The sequence below is a fragment of the Pseudopodoces humilis genome, chromosome 1, assembly GCF_049639895.1.
Source record: "Pseudopodoces humilis isolate 2021_Gansu_Grassland_sample_001 chromosome 1, ASM4963989v1, whole genome shotgun sequence".
NCBI classification, from domain to species: Eukaryota; Metazoa; Chordata; class Aves; order Passeriformes; family Paridae; genus Pseudopodoces; species Pseudopodoces humilis.
The window spans coordinates 100,460,186-100,482,994 of NC_142200.1; the positions used below are offsets into that span (position 1 = coordinate 100,460,186).

Genomic DNA, 22,809 nt, shown 5'->3' on the forward strand with positions numbered 1-22,809 from the left:
TCATTTTATTTGTCCTTCAGTGGTTAGCTGCCATCATACTGGGGCTTTTAATGAGGTGATAAATTCCAGATGAATGTTTCTAATCCTCTCCTTGCCAGGCTTCATGGCATATTTATAAAACAACAGGAATGTTTTTGAGTATGAGTGGTAGGCATGTGTCCACAGCAATAGATATCCCATGGCTGATGTCACCGGGTCAGTGAAGGACTCACCCATAGGGAGAGGGACCCATTATCCCCTGCCCTCTGAGCTTCACCATTGTGCTTCTGTTTGCTGGTTTTTTTTAACCCATTTAGCTGCCTGCCTGTCTAGACTGTAAGGTCTGCACTTGGTTATGAGAATATTGAGGGAGGCAGTGTGGAAAGCTATGCTGAAGCTGGGGTAAATGACATCTCCTGCTCTCTGATTTGTCCACAGATTGCTTCCACTGCCAGTGTAGTGATAGAAGCTCTTCTTGCTGGACTTTGTGTCCCTTACAGCTACTAGTTGTAGGTGAGGTTTGTCTTTTCTAACATCACACCTTGTATATGTGATGATTTCTAGATGCCTCCTTGGTAGTCTGTATCTTCTTCTACCACCTCCTAAATACTGACATTTTGCATCTGAGTTCTGCCTGGAGTTCCTTGTCTTAAGCCGGTCTTGATTTCTCCAAGGTGTGCTACTAGGTGAAAGACCTCCAGAGAGAAACATGGACATTTTCTCTGGAAGGAAGTGTTAATCATTGCTGTTGGTAATTATGTGAAGAACAGAACAAAGAGGCCTCTTAGTATCTTCTGATTCTTATCCAAAGCAGGGCCTGAATTAATGTTGAAAGCAGGTGGAAGTGCTGTATTTTTAGGCTAATATGTTTCCGCCATAGAAACCAGTTTATTGCATACAGCAGACAACTGCACATGTACACATTTGTGTTGATTAAATATGTTTAATTTTTCATTTAGAATTAGCATAAGAACACTAATGGAAACCTAAAAAAATGAATATTTGCTAATACTCTTTATGTTTAAAACATGTTCCTGCCCTGCATGGGAAGAGTGATTTATTTTTCTTATTGTAGAGAAGAATGGGGAATATATTGAGTTTGTGGTTTTTCATGGGTTTTGAAATAATTTTTTTGCACATTTCCACATGCTTCTCTTACTTTGCTGATTAAGTTTTGTTGTACTTATCTAACAGCCATATTCATCTGGGTTTTGAATGTGAGTCCTTACATTCATTCTGGTTAGTCCATAATAATTCTGTGCATTATCAAGAGCCTGCAAAATGTCCCAGATGAAAACATTAAAAAAGTGTTTTTCTCTTGCTGTTACTCAGATAGCTCAGAGGGCCCTCCTTCCATCAGCCTGTGTACAAGAGGCTGGGAAACCACCCCAAACCAGACACTTGGTGTGTTGCATGATGGTGGCTATTGTCTGTGCTCCTGTTCTGCTACCCTCTTACGTTTACTGCTGTTAATTAAGCTGGCGTTCCTGATGGTACTCTTAGCTTTCCACTGCAATTACAGCTGCATGAAGTGTCAGCAGGTGTGTGCTTAGGGCAGTAATATAGCTGCTGATTTATCATTCCATTTGATTTGAAGCCAGCAGGGAGGAGGGAGAGGGGAGGCAGTGTAATAGTCTTGCATGCTTCCAGGCGCCTTGAATAGCTGGCACTGTACAGAAACGGAGGCCTGGATTTGCTCCAGGGCCACCACTTTTGCAGTCAGCAGCCACAGGAAGGGCCTGTATGCAGATGTAGTTCAGTGCAAGAACATAAGTGCATGGTTTGTGTCTTGAAGGAAGACAGCAGTAATCATCAGACCATCTGTATAAAAGGCAGCAGAAACCCACCACCATTGCTCAGTCTTGTGTGGCCTTAAACAGTAACAATGCAAAATGTCACAACTAGCTACAACAGTCAGTGCCTTTGAGGTGGCTTACTCCTTGATCCAAATAAGAGACTAGAGTTACCCAGCAGGTAGGTGCCTTGCCACAAACTGGAATTTCCTTCAAGGGATCACTTATCTAAAGCAGTCTGGGGTGAATTAGGCTGCCAAATTAACACCCAGCTCAACTTGCTAGGAGTACGTCCTGGAGAGAGGTTTAATATCTCAACATTGACAGGCCATCACACAGATGATAGACCTAATTTCAGATTTAAAGCTCTGGATGATTTTGGAGCTGGAGGCAGACCAGGTAGGCAGCTAATTCTGAGAAAAGAGGAAAAGAGGGCATCCTCTGTCTTCTAGTGGGGCACTCCTCTGAGGCCAGACCCTCCACTGGCTGAGGTGGAGCAGAGAACCCAGTCCCATCCCCTCCTCACTTCTAGAGGATGTGATAACCACAGTTATGACTTACCATGTGTGAGCCTCACTTATTCCTGTGGAGGGTATTTGATTTGAAATACCCATCAGGTCTTAATTCTTCCATGTCCCAGGCAAGAACCCTTATGAGAGGCTGAGACTCAGTTTCTTCTGGCTTCCTGTCAGTGGGACAGGAAGGGTTGCACCTGCTTTGAGCCTCAGTGGACAGTGTCAAAGTGCATCTGACACCTGAGTAATCTTGAGGTTCTAACCCTTTCTAAGTAGGGAGGCCCTGAATTGAAGTTTTGAAAGACTTGATGGCACTTAGCAGTTGGCCATTCCTACCCAGTCCTTCTCTGCATTTGATCATGCAGTGGCTTGGTGCAGAAAAAAAAAAGGTTTACTATGCGTTAGTATCTTAAATTGAGGCAGACAGCAAATTCCTGGATACCCATCGCCCCCTGCCAGCAGACTGCTTATGCTTTCCCAAAGCAGGGATGAGATGCAGTAGGACTGCCCGCCCACTGGGAGCAGCTTGAGCTACAAAGAGCTAATCATCTGTTTAATAAGGGGCCTGATTATTAACTAGAAGTCCTTGTTCCTGTTGATACGAGAAATTTACAATTCCACCTCCAGAAAATTCAAACTTGTCATGCACATTATCTATAGCTTACTTTTGTCAGAGCCTTAGGCAATGCTGTTTCTCCACTTTCTTCTGTGAAAGAAGAGGCTGCAGCCTGTGTTGAAAAATGGCTGTTTAAGGCTCCATATACTTCCAAAGCCCAAGCCACTGCAATTCCTGCTAGGTTCTGCCACAAGGGGAGCAGTGAAAATTTCTGGATGGATATGTACTGGCCAGAAAGCCATGTAGTGGTACTTGACAGACAGCAAAGAGAGTTCCTCTGTAGGGGTGGCTTTCTTCTTGGGATCTGGGAAGAGAGGGGCTGGGATTATGGTAAACCTTTGGGTAGCAGAAGATTGTAAGGATTGGTTTGATAGGAGCACCTGAGCAAATACTCCTTATCCCATCAGAAATGGGTGAGGATTTGCTGTATTCTGCTGAGTTCTTGCACAGAGATGGTGTTTATAGGCTCTTCACCTAAAGAGCAATTGAGAAATAAGCTCTTTTTCAGTTGTTGCCTGGTCTTCTTTTTCATATCTCTGTGAAGGACAGGAGCCAACTGTCTTGTCTTGTAGGACATTTTAGTTGTGTCAAAGCAGACAGGACTCTAATCTGAGCAAATATTGTTTCTGTCTCAGTTGTTTCTGCTCTGTAGAAAAAAGGTATGTGACAGCTGTTTTCCTTTTTTTTTGTCTTACATTTTCTTATGTAGTTAAAGGCTGTGTGATTTACCAAGTACCTGGATAACTATGTCTCTAGTGCTCTTCTTGGTACCAGTAGCAGTGATTTTACTCTCAAGTACAGATGTGCACTGAGGTCACAGCTCCATTCATCTATGAAGCAGCTGTATTTATTACAATAACCTCCTCTATTCATGGTTATCAGACCTGTACTTTACAAGGCACTGTTCTTGCATATGCTGAGAGATCATTTTTGCTGTTTATAAGAAGACAAATGCTTTTGGGTGCTGAGAACCTGTAACTTCAGGTGATTGGTGGAATCATGTCTGCTGAAAATTAGGCCAAGGAGACACAAACCACCCTAAGACCGAGGCCGGAATGCAGATGTTCCCTACAATTCTGCTCCACCAGCCAAAGACCTTGCCTGTCTTACTGCTCCTCAAGCACTTGAGTGCATGCCAGTGGAGGGTTGTAGTCTTTGTGTTGCAGCATCTTTCTGGAGAGATATTAAACCACTTTGGGACTCAAAAACAGTTACTTAGGTGGGACTCCTGAGTGCAGGGTTGGACTCTGTTTTGATTTCCACATTCTGTGGGCACCTGTAGCAAAACAGATTCCTTAGGATAACCCCTCCACTGTGTGGTGATCTTCCCTGCATCTGCAGCCAATAGTCTGTGTCTTTCCTTAGACAGCAGTACAGGCAGTGGGTTTGCTTTGAAGACTGCTTTTTATGGAGGGATGGAAATGCACTTACAGAATATCTGAAATGAATAAAAGTTTAAGTAAACTTGGTAGAAAAGTAACTCCTTCTCAATTACATAGTACACCTTCAGTAGATCCTTCCCCATTTTTCATCTCTCAGGTCTAAGTCTTGTGGCAATGTACCTCAGTGACATCACTCCTCATTGACAGCACAGCTATGACTCGGAGTTTCATCAGAATTGTTTCTGCTAGTCACTTTGTGGTGATTGCCTGCTTTTTCTTTTTGTTTCAAGGCTTATTTGTTTTTTCTCTGTTCAGCATCATTGCATCCTGGCAGCTGAGTTGCAAGAAGATTAGATTATTTTTTAAACTTTTTTTGTCCTGGAACGAGTAAATGTGTATGCACACTTCAGCTGTCTGCTGTCATCTGTTCCATGGGAGCAGACCTGAACCTTCTGACTTTGAGGGCTCAGCATTAAATCTGCCTGGAGATGACCCAGCCTCAGCAGTTCACCCCTTATAGTTCTCATGAGGACTACTGGTCTTTTGCCTGTCCCAATATCAGGGCCGGATCTGGCACTTTCTTAGCTCCGTCTAATGCTACTACCAACTCCCCAAAATGTTTCCTTTGTGCTCTTAGCTTTGGTCTACTGCTGTGTTTTCATTTACACAGTCCTCTGACTGCCTTTAGTTTTCTTGCCCTCCACTCCAAAACTGCCAGTGCTTCTTGTGTTCAGTGAATCCCAGTTTGTATCATAGAATTTACAGATATGTGCAGCAATAATTTAATTTATGACTGGTATGCAACGTTTTTTTGGAGTTCATGTAAGGCTTGTCTTCAGAACAAGATGAAGTTAGAGATGATACATCTGGTTGTTGATGTGGGGTTGTGGTTTTATTTCACCCGCTCATCCTCTGTCTCTGTGTGTACAGTAGGGTTTCTGCCACTACATGTGGATTAACAATTTATGTTTTGTTTCACTCTTCCAAAATTACTAATCAAACATTTTAAATGTTAAATCGGATTTTGGCCCCTATGATGCAAAACATCTAGAGCAAAACCCTAAGAATGCTACAGCTTCCATTTCAAAGATGTGGTGGTGGTAGGGAATGCAGCCCTTTGCTGCAGCAGCTCTACTAGGAAGGAATTTGTTCAACTGTGTAGATGCAGGTATATTTGGAGAAGAGCTGTTGGACCATTTCATTAAGCAGCTGTTATCCACAGATCTCAGGCAAGTAAAAAGCTGGATTGTAAGGTTTGGGTCATACCATATACCTTTATGTGAAACTCCATGCTTTGCTTGCCCATAAAGGAAGTTCGGTACCATGATTTAAATGTGAACCCTGAGAAAAACCTTGTCCCTGTGACCTGACACACTGTGTAACTTTGATCTGTGATACAGCAGTTTCTTGGTGTGCCAGCAGTTCAAGACATAGGAAATGCACATACAGTCCTTTCATTCCACTGAATTATGAATGAAGAGATGTACCTTCTAAATCATAAATCCCATTGCAGACAGTTTTGAAAGAGAGACTGAATTCTTGGTGAAGTTGCAAATTAGCAAAGCAACTAATTATGTCTTGTTCTGTGTCATAGGTTAACTTTTGATCAATTAAAAGAACATTGTCCTAGGGAAATGCAGTTCTTGGGGTCACCACTGATCTGTGAAAGAGGGAAATTGACTTTAGGAAAGTCTTCTGGAGATGGGTTCAATCCAGTTCTGATTGATAGTAAGGCTCATTCTGCTTCAGCTGGCATTGGGCCTTGTAAAGCAAAGCCAAAGCATGAGTTCAGTTTAAAGAAAATGCATATCAATTCAATAAATATATGTGCATGTACTTAATTATGGGGTTTTTTTAATGAACCAGGGTCTTAATTCTGCTGTGATTTGCCGTCAGGCAGTGAGAGATAGCACATCAAAGACTTATTATACTTAAGCTTGCATGTTAGTCCTTTAATAAGCTGATTTTGTTGTTGACATTTGCCAACTAATAAATACAGCATTTGTAAGTAAGTTAATTATCATGTAATTTGGATCAATATTGTCAGGAGTTTTCTTGTTTTTCCATGGTACATTGAATCAAGAACAAGAGATCAGCAGAGCTTTTGCTGCAGCCTGATGGCAGTATCAGCAAATGGAATGCTCGCTCTTCCAGTCCTTTTTGGTGCTGCTATCAAGTGGTGGGGAGTACAAACAGCAGGTTGGCATCATCCTTGATTCCAGCCTTGATTCCAGGCTCCTGTGTATGGAGCATTTATGTATATGTATGTATACATTTGTCCATTCTCACGGGCACACAGAATAAAGCACCTGTTTGGTTTTATGAGTAAAAAGTGACAAAGTTACCAGTGTTATGTCTCAAAGGGTTGTGAGGGTTGAGGTACTGGCTTACTTTCACACAACCACCAGCAAATGCAGCGCTCAGCCTGGGATGAACTGGCTCAGAAAGCCTACAGACTGCCAGGAATTGGAGCCACCAGAGACTCCTCCATCATTGTTTTCAGCCATTTGAAAGTTCAGTCACCTGACACTTCTCTTTGATGGCCTGTTTGTTTGTCAGTCAGTGGTCTCAGGAGCTTCATAAATATTCAGCAGTGTAGCCTTGCTGCCTTCCAGCTGGTGCTTTAGCCTTCTTTTGCAGGAATAAAAGCTAAGCCATTGAGACTTCAAAAATGGTGCTGACTCGTAACCTGGATAACTTAAAGATAAAAAATAGATTGAGGTACTATATTCCTCTACAGATGCTCCTTTAATTTTGGTGGTTTAAATGACCATAAATATATATTTTGAAATAGCCATTTCCCATCTTTTCTGGCTCTGGAGAAAACAGGTGCAAAATGAGCAAGGCAAGGGTGGGCATGGGGGAGGTGTGTGTGCAGTCTCTGTGACGTCTCTGTTTAAGTTTTATTTCAGGTGAAGCTCTTGGGGCTCTGGGAAATGGTGCCTCCACTCCCCATCCTGTGTGTGGTCAGATGTAGGTGGACTGACATCTGGACTGACAGAGTCAGTGTGTGGAGGCAGAGATAAAGATTGCTCACATTCCTAAAAACCTTCTTTTTATTTCTGTCCTAATGGATTCAAGAAGGGCTTCTAGATTTATGGCCTCTGTTTCTTCCCTGCTCTTCTGGCCCAACAAAATCCTTTCTGTGCAGCATCAGCCAAGGGGGCAAGTACCCATCACCATGGATGAAGTGCTCCAACCAAAGCTCATTGAAGAGCAAAGGGGTACCATGAGCACTGGTGTAACAGAAGGCAGCAGCTTCCAGCCCATTTTTTAAGGAGCCTGAATCTGTCCTTGATTTCAGCATGTCTTGAAAGCTTCTGTAGGGTTGAACCACTGTGGAAACATGGAGGAGGAATTCCTAATTTCTTGGTCCCAAGGGGACTGAAGTTAATGCTGACTTGCTAAGTCTTGTTGGTAGCTATGTGAGGTTTGGTAGCTTAGAATATGAGTAGTTGTCAGGGTCTTGGGAAGCTTTAAAGAAGAAAAATTGCAGATGGGTCACTTTCAAGTTCAATGACAGAAAAGTGTGTGTTTTCTGTTTTGGCATGAACAACTTCCTTGACCTGAGTCTCAAACTGGGTGCCTGAATCTGTTAACGAACCTTGTCATGATGATCATGTCAGATCCTCCAGCTTGCCTGAATAAATCCTACTTGTCATCACAGGAGCATGTAACTGTTCTCACTTGCAAAACAAGTGAATATGTATCCATAGATCATCCTCCTCTGGCCCTAGTTAGAGGTTGAAGCCAATGTGACAATGTATTTTCTGGGTGAAGCCTTGTTAATTGAGCATGTAAATGTGTAATTGTCTGTACAATTATTCAATTGACATGGTTTTAGTTTGCATACAAATACGGGAGTACAGTCATGCAACTGAGCAAACTGTCCAAGATCAGATACTTAAATAAATATGTGCATTCTGCACACAGATGTGAACACCCTTAAAAAGATCAATCCAGTTGCAGTCACTTCCTTTTTCTTTTTGTATGTGGATATGCTAATATGCTTATTTTCAGCCAAGTCTGTAACATACCATGGATTCTGTGTAAACTTGGTCCTTTTCTCTACTTAGTAGGTTTCTTTGGTGTGGAGTTACCATAGGAATTGTTCAGAGGTTGCCTTTAATGTATGTGCTTGCTTTTTGTGAAGTTGTACCTCATGCTCACAATGATTGGTGCTGTAATACCTTTGAAAATGTGCATACGAAATATTAATTTGAAGTGTGGGGGAGTTCTAGAGTTCTAGAGGAAAGCCTACTTTAATAATGGAAGTTGTTGGCAGTTGCAGTCCAGTGCAACTTCTGAGAAGAAAAGGTCATAAAATTTGCAAGTAATGGTACGATTGGAATTTTCTCTGCACTTAGTGGTTTCTCTGCTTGGAAGCTGCTGATTTCAAAGAAAGGGTGATCTGGCAGTTTTGTTCCAGCAGTTCTTGTCTGTTCCAGTGAATAAAACTCCAAACATCTGTTGTGGGTCTGCAGTGTTCATTTACTGTGAAAGAAAACACAGTGATACAGCTTTTCTTTATAACCTGTCCTTTTTTATAGAGAATTGAACACCATATTTGGTCTTTTTGAGGTGGTTTGAGGTCAAGTATGTAGGAAGATAGTTTCAATAACAAGGAAAAAGTTCCTGAATGGGGATAGAGCTGTCCCATGTATATGACTGACAGCTTTATCCAGCCAAGGGTAGTCTGTTCTCAAAATAATGCTTTGTTTGGGGGTGTGAATGGTGTCAGGGTTGGGGATGCCATTATAATCTGAGTGACAACCACTCCTCTAACACCCCTGTCTCTTTATTTCTCCACAGATGTCGCTCCTATGAGGATTGCTGTGGCTCGAGATGCTGTGTAAGAGCTCTCTCTATCCAGCGACTGTGGTATTTTTGGTATGTCCAGGGCATTTGGGAATTCTGTGTTTGTCCTCATCTTGTTAGCTGGGCTTAAATTAGGATATTGCCAGCCTCAGTGTTTTAAAGTACAGCAGGTGCAAGAATGTAGGAAGATATATGTGTACATGGAAATGCCTGAATTTTGTTTTTTTGTTAAAATTCTCCTGATGTAGTAAGAAAACACTGAAAAAGGAGGTTAATCGTGTCAGGCTGACCCTTCCTGCTTCTGCATCCCGCTGCTTTGTACAAGCAGTGGTTCCACTTTTATCCAGAATTGTTGAATTCCTTATGTCTGTCCCAGCTATTACCAAGCAACAACATTCTTCCTGGTTTTTTGGGCACTCAGATTTAAAAGTGGATCATAAAAGCAGGATTGTGCTTTTTAGGCAGGGTTTAATACATTCTTGTTGACAGCTGAATTGAGGCTTCAATTAAAAAAGAAGAGAAGTACATTTATGACTATGAGGATTTCACTGGAGATGACAGCAAAGGAAAAGAAGGCAGAAAGATTGAGCTTGTGAAACCAGCAGCTCAGTAATCTGGATAAAGCTTAAACTAATCACTGTTATCTGCATAATGAAAAAATAAGGTGAATTCCTTTTGGAGTGGAATTTAAGAAAGCACCTGTATAAAACCTTCTCATTACAGTCAAGAGAAAGCAAAGACCCTCCTAGAAAACCTGATTTCAGGCATTTTAATGTGGAATTTGAAAACTGATTTTTAAAAAAGCCTTCAAAACTGAAACAAATAAACAGTGAAAAACAGAAGCCTGATGTATACTATAATACAGAGATTTCCCAAAGCTGACTGTGGGATTTCAGTGTACAATCCTTACTGATATAAGTGAAGAGCTCTCTATCTCAATCCCTGGGGTGACGTAGTAAATCTCTGTTTTTCTGTTCAGAAAAAAATCCTTTGCAGGAACACTGCCAAAGGGGAATGTATTAATATTGGTTCAGGGAAAAGGAACCTCCTTCTGCTCTCATTTCTGATGCAGAAACAAGAACAGAGTTTAAGCCTTTGCATGAAATAACTCTTGCTGCCATGCTGTGCCTCACTCTTCCTCTGAGCCACCCAGGAATTCTCCAGAGGAGATAAGCATGGTGTGTATGCTTGCCTCTGGCCAGTTTCCATGCCTTCCAAAAAAGCACAGTTGTCATTATCTTCCAGTAAGAGGCCATGAAACAAGACAGCAATTACAGGCAGAAGAACCATTCCTATTTACAAGAGCTTGCATGAGTCACTGGAGTGTCTGATGACTGATGAAGGAAACACAGTGAAAGGTGCTGTCTGAAGAACAGAATCTGATGTGCCCTTGCTCATGTCCGTTTTTCCACTGCACCAGGGCAAGGAGATAATGAGGACAGTTTAGTTAGGTTGGAAAAGATGCTGAGGAGGTGAATGGTAGGTAAATTATGTCTTTTTTATGGAGAATGTAGGAAGCACAAAGCAAGGTTTGTCACCATCAGTAGTGAATGCTTCAATCTTCCAGCTTGAGCTTAAATGCCAGCTACCATATTTCCCATGGGAGATAAAATTAAAATGTTGAGTTAATCTGAGAATATCTAAGATTCTTTTTCTAATGCCAAGAATAGTATTCCTCTCTGTACTCCACAAACATACTGAGCAGCCTAGATGCTGTAAGCCTGGGGCTTGCATCCAAGATGTGCGGTTTGAAATTGTGGCCTGGAATTTCAGTTTAGCATCCCAGTGGGGTGCTAAAGAAGGAGTCCCAAGGTCAGGTGTGAACCTGAACTTTTGAAAAGTTCAAGTGTGCTCTACTTCTGGGTTACATGCCAGAGAACATTGAGTATAATATTAATCACTGAAGATGTCCCTAATACATCCATAAGTGCTTTATGAGTGCTATCCCAAATGGCAGACCTTCTCTCAAGAGGCAACCTATTTAAGAAACCCTGCTGAAAGTTGTAGGCTGATGTATTCTCAGTGAACAGTCTAGATTTAAGTGCTGCCTGAATGCGCAGGTTTTGACCTCCCTCTTCTTTTTGCCTAGGTTCCTTTTGATGATGGGGGTTTTGTTCTGTTGTGGAGCTGGTTTTTTTATCCGAAGGCGGATGTACCCTCCTCCGTTAGTAGAAGAACCTACTTTTAACGTGTCTTACACCCGACAACCAGTCAACACTGCATCAGGTCAGAGACTGCTTATGCAAGTTTCACTGGTTTCTTTCTTTGGCCAAGGCACTAAAAAAGTGTGGGTTTTGAGCTTTTGTTTCATTGGTTTTTGGAAACTGTGTGATTTGTACAAGGGATTGCACTGCACCTCCTGCAGTAAGTGATGTCTTCAGCCTTTCCAACAGCATAATTCAGCTGCAGTGTACAGAAAGTGGTTTTGAAACACACAGGATGATAGAATTTTCAGTTCTGTTTTGGTTCCTAATACCTTTACAGGTGTGTGTCCATGCATGGAAGGAGGTTAGCGAGCTCTCCCTTTGCAGAGCAGACAAAATGATAGGTGTCCAAATTCAACAGTCACAGGAAGAAAGAGTTTTAAATACAATTGATAACATGGCAGAGGTGAAGGAAGGCCTAGCATTTTCTTCCACAATCTGGCCATCCTGCAAGTATTTTTGATTTGCCTTCAATGTTCCATGCTGCAGTCTTTCTGTGGCAAAGTGGTCTTTTTGCCCTTGTTAATCTGATTGCTGTCTCTCTGGTGAGTAATAACTGTGAGCATCAGGAGGACCTTACCTAGTGAGGGCTCCTCTGGCAAAATTGCTTTCTAAGTTTGTAATTTCTTCCCCTCTGGTAGCTAGTTCCTGATGGGAAGTCTTCTAGGCCTAAATGGTTAAAAAGATGTTACAGATACAAACTGACCTCCCTTGTTTAAATCCTGGGGGTTTTTTTAGGGGTCCCATTCTGCATCTGTTTTCCTCCTTGACTGAACAGAGAGTATTTTTCAGCTGAGGGGGAGCCAATCCAACTGGACTAATATATTTTAAACCTGAAAATAGCTTTGAGTTTATGTGAACAGGGAATGTCTTTGGCTGGATTGATAAACACCAGATTTAAATACAGAGCACAGTTTTACTCGTTCATGGTGCTTCATGGAACATAAATTGTGGGGAAATATAAAATAAGCACAAGATCTTTGATGACCTGATTATGGCACTTACTTCCAGACTGTTACCACTGTTACTTAAAATTTAAGCTCTGGGCTCTAAGCTAACCCCACCATTTATTTTATTTTTTAGTTTTAGTTTTTCTGCTATTCTAGAAATACTTAACAGTGAAAGCAATGAGAATTAGTAGTCAAGCAAGTTCATATTTTCCATTAGTTACTCTTCTAGGTTTGGCACCAGTAGCCAATTCACTGTTGAGGTGGAGCCCTCAAAATGTGGCTTATTGCCTCTCTCCCTCCTTCCCTGCAGAGACAGCAGCAGCATCTTTTGCCATTCCAGCAGCATCTGCTAGGACTGCTTTTCTGGGAGCGTGACTGGGAGAATGGAAGGGGAAGATCCCTTAGAAATTGTGTCATTATTGGAAATGCAGACTGGCACCAAAAGAAGAAAACCTTTTGCTCAGCCATGACTTTTTTCCCAGTCCATCTTTATTTAAACAGGCAGAGAGAAAGAGAAAAAAAACTAACATCTTGAGATAATCTGTGACTTCAGTTGCATTAAGTCATCTTCCACCACCCACTGTGATATCTGAGGAGGGTTACACACCAGCTTTGTTCTTATGACAGCAATCTCTGCTACTCCTTGTGTCATAGCCAAGGAATTTTGTGTTTGGCCATACATTTCCTTTCCTTGTCCCTGCAGGCTTCGATGTCATTTCCTAAATTGAATCTATGCAAAGCAATCTTGTCCCATTGTGTTAGCCAGCAGTAAATGACTACAGCTTGGGTCTTTGCTTCATGCAGGTTTACCTCTAAACTGTGTCATGCCTAGGAGGGAAATTATCCATCTGAGCTTCACTCTGGCTTATCAGCAGATCCAGAACACCACAAAATAATCTCTGATGTCCTTTTGTAAGACTTAACGTCTGAGTCAGGGCCACAGTACAGACTCCTTTGTCCGTCTGGGATCCTACACCTCTCCTCTCTGCAGACAGAAAACTTTTCCTGTCAGAGCAACTGGACAGGGCTTACTGTTTTCCCTTTCAAACAGTAGTTGCTCGGGGCAGTGGTGCCCTTTGTTTCACTAAGTGATTTCCATTGGATGCAAAACTGAAACTTTCTGGTAGCATCTGAAGAGGTGAATGCAGTCCTGCCAGCCTGTTTATTTTCTGGAAGGGAGAAAAATACTCTTGTCTTTTGCTCTGAGGAATGCTTTGAAAAACCTTGTCCGAGTACACAGAGCACAGGCCCTGAGAGAGCACAACCTGATGCCTCTGCTGTTACTGATACCTTTTCTCTCTTTTTCTTTCTTTCAGGGTCACAACAACCTGGAGTGCCGTATTACACAGATCCAGGTGGACCTGTGATGAATCCCATGGCTATGGCTTTCCACGTCCAGCCCAATTCCCCACAAGGAAACCCGGTTTACCCACCCCCACCTTCCTATTGCAACACACCACCTCCCCCCTATGAGCAGGTGGTGAAATCCTCCACGTGAGGACTCTGCCTCTCTGACCTGACTGTGTGAGAAGAAGGTGCAATTGCAAAATGACCAAGATGGAGGGCACCTGCCCTTTTGAACACTTGCTAGTTCTCCAAGTCCTCTCTCCTTCCTTTCCCCGCACCTTTCCTCATTAAAGTTACTTGCAAAGGGGTGATTTTTAAATTTTTTCTTTTTCCTTTTTTTTTTTTTTAGTAGAAGTGGATTTTTTCTTTGTCTTCAGAATGAGAGAAGTTGTCTTTGTAATGCTTTTAATGGAAACCTATATTTAAAACCTGTATGTCTTTCTCTTTATTTATTGTTCGTTTCAATCAAGGTTTTAATTGCGTTGTGGCAGGTTACTGATAGCAGTTCTTGCAACCCCATAGTGGTGTGCAGCCTCCTAAGACCCCACAGCAGAAATGCCCTCAGCTAAGGGAGATGACAGAGAAAGAGGATAAAGGGAGAAGCAGCAGGGCAATGATTTTACCAAAAATTGTCATTACCGTCTTTTGCTTTTATGAATTTCTTTTAAAATTTAATTCTGATGTATAACAGAAAGATGCTCCGACAAAAGTCACTGTGACCAGCGTACCAGTATTGGTTGACTCATAGCAGGGGCTCTGCCAAGTGCCCTAGAAAAGAGGGACTTACTACTTTAAATGATGCATCCAAAATTAAGGACTGGGACTTGAGTTTCCTGTCCATCCCCTGGGCTTTGCCTCTGTGATCAGTATCTTGGCTCTCCTTGTTTTACCAGCACTGAGATTGTATGAAACAGACAATGACCTGGATGTTGGCACAAGAGGAGGGTATTACAACCTCAGAGCTACTTGTGCCTCTTGACACAACACTTGGAAACACTGAAATACTAAGGTTTTTTCCCTAAAGTAAGTAAGAAGGGATGGGAGCATAGATACAAGTTTACTCCCTTTCACCTTGATGGGAGTTTAGTCCCTGAGAAATATTATTTTTCATTACAATCTTACTGCTGCCACAAAGAGTACCAAGTAAGGCTGTCGTCTTAGGTGACAGATCTGTAAATCTGCTCTCCTCTCTAGGTCAGAAAAATAATATTTTTGGACAGGTTCTTAATAGCATTTTCTGACCTGATGCACAGATGGTTTGGCTTTCAATATCTCTTATTTCAATATCTCATGCATTTTGTTGTGAGTACTCATGACCAACCCTCTGTGTGACCACAAACAAACATATTCAAATAAACATAGAGTCCCTTTGCCTGTTTAGGGCTCTCACACCCATCCATGTCGAGCAAAAAATTGAAGTTACTCTGAAACATGAGTTTGTACTAATGAGACCTTCTCCCTTTGTGCATATTCAGTCATACCACTGAACAGTGACAAGAAGATGCCATTGCCTCCTGCTGCTGAAGGACCTGTAAAAATAACAGCTGAGGGTTTGGAGTCCCATGTGGTTTTTTAGGTATCAGGTGAATGCTCCTGTGTGATGCCAGTCAGGGCACAGAGGTCCCACTGAGGTGGTTTGGAATAACCAGAAGTTGCACAGGGAGCCAAAGATTTATTGTGCTGTTGTTCTGTGCTACTGGCTTCTGAGAACTTGTTTCTAGGTGGCAAGCTGGATTTGCAAAACATCCCTTTTGCTGTGAATATGAGTGTCTCACAGAAAAACTTGTAAGGGACACTATTTCTGCTGATGGAGTTAGTCATCTGGAGAAGACCTAGCACTGGAGAAGTTCATTCCTGCATACGTGACTTGGGTGAAATTGTAACCAAGGCTTTCCCTTACTGTGCATCATAATAAGGAACAAAGCAAAGTCCTTCTGTGTGTGTAGTCTTAGGCTTGAGGGACACTTCAGATAACAAAAAAGTACATTTTATAGATGAACATGACATCCATCTGCACATCACAACTGTATATATTTTCTAAATTAGCTTGCACTTGAAGTGTAAAAGGTGTATATGTCACTGAGTATGGTTGTGTTTACAGAACGTAATTTTTTAAAAGCAATTATAACCTTTTTCTGTCAATAGTAATGGCAACAGACCTCATGTTAATAGATAGATGTTGTTAAGTCCTTTTATATTATGAAATGTATCTATGACAACTGGCATTGTCCTGGACACATTGAGTAGAAGCCTTTGTTCAGAGAAATTCAACTTCAGGTGAACTTCTCCTGAAGTCTGGCTTGTTTATTTCCTAGTGTTGATGGAGGACACTACCTCATACAATACAGGGAATTCTGTGCTTGCTTGGTCTTTTCTTGAAAACACAACACCTGTGTTGGCATCCATATGCTTTAATTGCAAATTGTTTACAGGCCTTTCCTCTAGTTACCAATTCCAGCAGGATTTACTTGGCAGTGGCGATGCCCTAGGAGCTGCCAGCTGCTGCAGCTTTGCTAATGTGAACTTCCCCATGGGGGGCTTGGTGCTTTACCTGCTGGTAAATTACCTGCTGGGATTCTCTGGGTGCAGCTACTGCATCCTCTCTCAAACACAAGAGAGATTTTGGTGCCCCGTTGATGAGGCAGGGTGGTGTTTTGGCTGCAAAATAAGGTTGGTTGTCATGGCTGGGAGCCCTTGGGGATGTGTAGGGCACTCCCCTGCCCTTTCCCAGAGACAATGGACCAGTGTGCAGCTGACTCCCAGCTGGCCTTTGAGATCTCCTCATCTACCTCAGGAAGATGATTTTTGCTGCTTTATGAGAAGAGGCACCATCAGGGACTCCTGGTTCACCTTGCTCTGGTGGGCCCTGTGTTTCATCACTTTGAGAAGTGATAATGTAGTAACAACTTTTTAAGGTTTGTGGGTGCTTTTCGGGGTTTTTTTTCCCTTTGGAGCCTCTGTGGCAGCTTACACTGCTGTAACAACCAACAGCTAGGACTACTTTTCCAAAGAGGTATTCAGACCATGTGAAGAAGCAAAGGAGGTATTCTTTCTTCCCTGCTTTAAAAAACACAACTCCAAAACCTCAGAAAGTTTAGCTTCATGTACATATATCCAAAACATCACTTTTTGGCACACAGGTCGGCCAAGAAACCATAACACTTTTTCAGACAGCCTATCTTCTTTTTCTGGTCTAACATTGCTAATTGAGTAGGTGAGCCAGGATGCCGTTGTAGGCCATGTGGCTGTGGGAGACCTCCCCTCTGATGATGCCCTGTCACCAGGAGCTGAGCTGCCTTACAGTTTGTACTATTTGGCAGGGAAACGACTACAGAGACACCATGCAGGGCAAAATCCAGCATGAGACAGCTTTTACAAAGCAACTGCTAGATAATAAGGCAATTAAAGATGAGAGGTGCAACTGGCAGCCACTGTTCCAAGCTGCCATGTGCTGCAAGGTGAAAGGGACAGCAGAGAAAGGCAGAGGGAACAGTGACAAGTTAAGCAGCCCTGCCTTCTTGCATAAATCTGTTATTTTAGCTTTACACTGTGAGAGAAGTCACAAGGATGGATGTTTCTTTACCTGTCTCACTCTGCTTCTCTCCTGCTGCCTAACCCTATCTTACCTAATAGCTACAAGTCACAATCCACTTGGTAGATGTCAAGGAGAAGCAAGTGGTTTAAGGTCAGGTCCCTGTGCACAAATCACACTGGCCCTGACTGTGAATCGACATGAAAAGTGAACAGTTCACTAGGAAAGGCTGCTGCTGGGCAGGGCTCAGGCAGAACAATGGTGCCTAGCTATGAGGTGACACACAGCACACATACTTCTTCCAATGCATCTCTCATGGGCTGTTTAGATGTTAGAGATCTGCTGTGCTAGAGAAGCCCCAGTGCAGTTACCCACCTACCCCTGAATTTGTACAAATTGTCTGCAGACCAGAACTGATCCCCTCTATCCAAAAAAAACGGCAGTTTCTCTCAGTGGCCAAGATGGCCATGCACAAGGGGCTTTGTGAAACAGAAATACTAACCCTTGCCTGCAGCATACTTGATGTTTCCTTCTGTTAAAGCCTACCTAGAGGAACATTTCCAACTTCCTCAAAGCAGGGAAACAGCTGTTCTTCAGCTGGACAGAGATTTCATACATGTGTTTTTAAAACCAGTTCACCCTGAGTCTGGCTTTAGCTGCAAGCTCTTCAACGGGATCTGTGTGGCCACAAAGGAAAGCAGAGATTTGCACTAAGCAATGTACACTAAAAATCACTTGGAAGCAGCAGCAGGGAAAACACCTGCAATGCTAGGAAATGGAAAGGTCACAAAAAACCAATCTGCCCTCTTTCTGATGTGTGTTTCATCCTGCAGGACTATGAGACAGGGAAGTAGCTCAGCAGTCAGATCAGTGGGACAGCTATCACCACAGTGCTGGAGGGAAGGAAGGAGAACCACAATGAAGAAAAAAATCAGACACACAAATTACCACCACATAGCTTAATCTTTACTAATAAAGCCAAAGAACAAAACATCAGCATTTTTTCCCTCTTTTTCTGCCCACAGAGCATTTCCATTTTTAACACTACTGCTTTTTGCAACAGGTAGACTATTAAACACAGACAAAGCAAACTGGGGAATATTAAGACATTTTCTACATTTGTAGTTTGATGTCATTTCTGAAGTCAATGCCTTGGTGAAATGCACTTTTTCACCTTCACACCATATCTTTCCTTAAGGGGCCACCTAGATAATCGCAATGCTGTGACGAACAGAAAGGAGGAGCCATGGGGAAAGTCACAGCAGGAAGATGAGGCAGCTGTACTGTGAAGACACTTCCCAGCTCAATACATTTCCAGTCTTACTCAATTCCAAGAAGATTCTGCAGAGAAAGATGGTGCCAGGCCCCCCCACCATGGCAGGAGGCTGGCTATGGTACAGAAGAGCAGGTAGCTGACTTGCTCATTATCTTGACAGGTACACTCCAGCATCTTGGGGATCTGCTCAGCATTCAGCTGTTCTGAGTGTGTATACATCTCTGTATTTTTAAAACTTGCAGGTTTTAATTCCCTTTAAACTCCAGCCAGCCAAACTCACCCCCCACAGGAGCCATTCCAAGCACAGTAGTCAAGGCCAATATACATATACTCACTGAATGAAAAACCTGCCAGCTGACCCCCTAAACAGTCCATACAACAGAGGCTTGGGGTTTGCCAGGGTGGCCAGTGTTTCCAGGCAGTTCCTGTAAGTGTGGTGAGCCCTTTCCTTGTTAAGACACTCAACATGCTCTGCAGTCACAGTGGAGGGGAAGGAACAAAGAGGTGGGGTGGGGGGGTGATGTGAAATAGGATCAGAGCTGGCATCTACCTCTCTTAGTATTTCTCTGAGACTTCCTGCGCAAGTTTTCCTTCCTGGTTTTTCTATGGGCAGGACCAGGATCCACAGGCTAAAGAAAGAAATAAAGAGAGTTAGCTCTTGGCATTCTTGGTGCGGAGGAATCCCTCATCGAGGTGGTCTCTGCTGGTACACTGTGCACTGCCTCTGTGACCAGCTCTTCCTGTTCCTCACTGATCCCTCACATTAATAATTCTCTCTGTTCCTCACTTTCTGCTGCTCTGCTCCTGTTTTCTTCAGTCCAGCTGCTTGCCATGCAGCATTCCCCACTGCCTTTCAGCATTTTCCTCCATCCCTGGCTGCAGAAATGCAGCTGGGTTTGTTGCTCCCACATCACCTTCTGCCTTTGCCAGAGGGGTGGAAAAGTCCCTAGTGCTGCTCCCATGTTTTAATCCTACCTGACAGACCAGCAGAGGAATTGCTACACTGTGACATTAAGCTGTGTGTGCACTGACACTGCCACTGTTGTCTGAACAACAGCATTGGCAGAACGGAATAGGGAAATTATTAACATCCCAGGGGATTTGGCAACAGACACTGAAACATGCTAAAGGAAGTCACCTGCAAGGTGACAAATCAAGACAGATTTATGCAGAAGCAACAATGCATCTCCAAGCCTAACCACAGACACTGGCACTCAGCAGATGGCCCACAGGTCTAAGATATCCTGATGCATGCCCAAAAGGTCAAACTCTGCCATCTGTCACACTCACACCTGACAGAAGATACCAATTAAAATCAGCACCTGAATGACAGAGCACAAGGAGACCTGGGGGAGGATGACCACAGAGCCTGAGCGACTGGGAGAGCACTACACTTTAGGTACTACCTGGACACATATGCCTGCTCTATGTTCTACTTTTCCCAAACCAATAGCCTGATGCTCAGGAGCACCCAGAGGCAGGTCTAGTATTTCACAACCCCACCACACTACAGGGGGAAGCAAAGCACTAGCAGCCGTTAAGACTACAGGAAAAGAGCTTTTTCTGTGTGCATTTGAAGATGAAATATACTTCAATTACAGCCACTAGCAATGGCTTCATATTGCTCAATAATCCTCTGCAGCCTCCAAAAGCAGCTGGTATTTATCACTCCTGTACCACTACATGGGAGGGGAGGGCCTGGAACAAATCACCACTTTGGTTCCAAAGTAACAACCATCCTCTGAGCTACCTGCATGAGAAGATTGCCATGGCACCTTCCTTGCTCATCTGTATATAAGAAGCTGCAGGACAGGTTTATTCCAAATTGAGGTCCAGGAAAGGAGAAGCAGTTACACTGTCCAGGCTCTGCTGTTGGTGGTAGAGGGAAGTTAGTCCAAGTGATTCCACCTGCAGTTTAAGCTTGTGGCATGCGATGGACCTTTGCAGCAGTGGGAAGAAGCATCTCCACCCTCCTATAAGCACCTAACACACTAACCAGCTGCAGGTATCAAAGGGAACCTCTCTTTCAGACTTGCAACAAACCTCCCACAACAGCAGCAAAAGACAAGTCATATCCTTTTCAACCTGCTGAGTTTCTGAAAACAGAAGTGGCCTCATGTCTCTTCATCAAAACAGGCTGATCTACACCAGCTTAGCTTGTAAGGACTGTGGAGAAAAAGGCAGAAAAAAAATTAACATAGAAACATTTTTCATCTCTTCTTAGAGCCGCCAGCACACCAGTGAAGCTGGGCACCGTCCTGCAGCAAACTCTCTGCAGGTAACCACACTTCAGAAAGCAACACTGCTCTTGTGAGTCATGCACAAAGGTACAGGACAGAGATTCACACGGAGACCAGCTTTTGGCTAACAACAAAAGACTCAGATCAACACACAACACCAATAAACGTGCAGAGCATGGCAAAGACCTGAAGAAGACAAATACAACGGAAAAGAGAAAGTTCAAAACTTGACTTCTCTGGTCCTACATCTGAAGGTGTCACTTCAACAGAACTTAAGTGTGGCTTCTCCTGTTCATGCTCCAATGACTTCACGGTCCTTTGGGGCAGGAGGGGTGAGAAAAGGGCTTTATCCATCTGTCGGTTCAGCATCAAGTTGGTTTGCTATCAGAGGCACTAAACAGTCTCATCTCTTTTGGCATCAGTTTCCTTTGAAAATGATCGTTTTAGCCATCCTGTTCCACTTTGTTTTCCCTCCTTTGAGGTCTAAGTTCAAATGCTGGAAACTGGGAAGTCTCCGGTACTGAAATGTCTGAGAGGAAGTGAATAGCTCCAGCCATGCCTAAAACATAATGAGAAGGAGATCTTTGTGCACATTAAATAAGCACAGCAGACAGCAAAGGCAACAGCACCCATGTGAACACCTCCCCCACAAGGATCTTTTTTACAGGTGAAATTAGGCCCTATGGAAAGGCAAGTTCATCTCTACTTTGCCCAGGAAAATAAATTTTATTTGAAAAGATCAAAGGCAAGAGCTAAGATGTCTCTGCTAAAATCTCTTCAACAGAGCAACCTCAATGCTATTTCAAATTAAGAAAAAGTTAATCCAAGCTTGGACTGTCCTTCATAGTTTGAGCCGCTCTTGCTTGTCATTTCACTGTTTAAAAGAAAAAGCCAAAACTTTACTGAACTTGTGAAGTACAGATTCATTTCCTCACTGTTGATGAAGAGGTCATCCAGAGCCCAAAGGGCAACACCCAACAGAACTCATAGGGTGACAAACAAGAGAGGCACAAGGAAATCATACAAACACAAGTTCAGTTTTACGATCAAGCAAAAATCCTATTTTATAAACAGCTATGCACATATAAAGAAACTTTTCTGAATTACGGTATCTGATGGAAACAAAATACTTAGGACAATTCCATAAGATGTACATGCAACTTCTGTTCAAAGCATGCAAAAAATTGGACTACTGCAAGCACAATTTTGGCTACAAAAACAAAGCCCAAGGTTAAGAGGTTTTTTTCCTAATCTCAAATACAAGAAAAAATATATTTTTCTAAAAACATTCTAGACAATTAAAAACTAAAATAAAAGCTGTATGTTAGCATTAAAGCACAAATCATCCTGCTGTTCACACTGTTTCACCTTCTCAACAAATTTCAAAGCTTTTATATACCGGATTGTATGCATGCTTTTTTCCCTCCCTACTAGAGCATGCAAAGGTGCTCTCAGGAATAAGAATACTTATGCTTTTCTCCTTTAAGCATTAAGACATTAACTTTGTATTTAGAAGGGCTGCATATAAACTCTGCTGTCTTGTGTTCCTTCACGCCCTGGATTGTAAATTTGCAACTAACCCTGCTCGGCTGCTGTAATTTCAAATATCAGCGGCAGGTGGCACACTCGGCTCGTTGTTGATGGAGCAGCCGGGGCGCTACCTTAAATCCCATTATGGATATGTAATTCCTTGCTACTGATTCTGTAACGTGGATGTAGGGAATAGAAAATAATCTACGTTAAAAAAAAATAAAAATAAATACAAAGCTCTAGGAAAGTATCTGGTAACATCTTGGAATTTACAGATAAGTCCCTAAGAACTCTGCACTTCTTTCCTGTTCAAGTGATTTGGGTTCATATTGAAACTACCTCTTCCTTGGTTGAGTATGGCAGCAGAGAAGGCCTAGTTCTGACAGCTAGCAACTGGTTTGAGACCCCCTACCCACAGCTGCTCCCCTGCCCAGTACCTCTGAAAAACCACCTGTGACAAAACTATTGCCCTATTGCCTGAACTTCGTTTGATTTAAACCAAGCTGCATCAGCACACCCAGAATTTTATTCTGACATAATACTGGCACTGTTTTACATTCAAACTGCTGAAAAGAAACCAGGAGTGGAAGTTGCAATAGTGAATGATTTTTCTTTGTCCTTTTCTAC

The 22,809-nt window shown here is 42.7% G+C and overlaps 2 protein-coding genes across 2 annotated transcripts in view; one reads left to right on the forward strand and one right to left on the reverse strand.

The window, feature by feature from the left end:
• The window catches only part of VOPP1 (VOPP1 WW domain binding protein), a 61,474-nt gene extending 47,438 nt beyond the window's left edge, over positions 1 to 14,036 (forward strand). The window contains exons 3-5 of the mRNA XM_005519097.3: positions 9,098 to 9,175; positions 11,193 to 11,329; positions 13,574 to 14,036. Of these exons, the coding sequence (XP_005519154.1) occupies positions 9,098 to 9,175; positions 11,193 to 11,329; positions 13,574 to 13,755 (397 nt within the window). The 3' untranslated portion in view covers positions 13,756 to 14,036. The remainder of the gene's footprint in view (positions 1 to 9,097; positions 9,176 to 11,192; positions 11,330 to 13,573) is intronic.
• Positions 14,037 to 18,080: 4,044 nt separating this feature from the next.
• LANCL2 (LanC like glutathione S-transferase 2) overlaps positions 18,081 to 22,809 on the reverse strand; it is a 33,167-nt gene continuing 28,438 nt past the window's right edge. Inside the window, exon 9 of the mRNA XM_005519096.3 lies at positions 18,081 to 21,211. Coding sequence (XP_005519153.1) covers positions 21,096 to 21,211 — 116 coding nt within the window. The 3' untranslated portion in view covers positions 18,081 to 21,095. The remainder of the gene's footprint in view (positions 21,212 to 22,809) is intronic.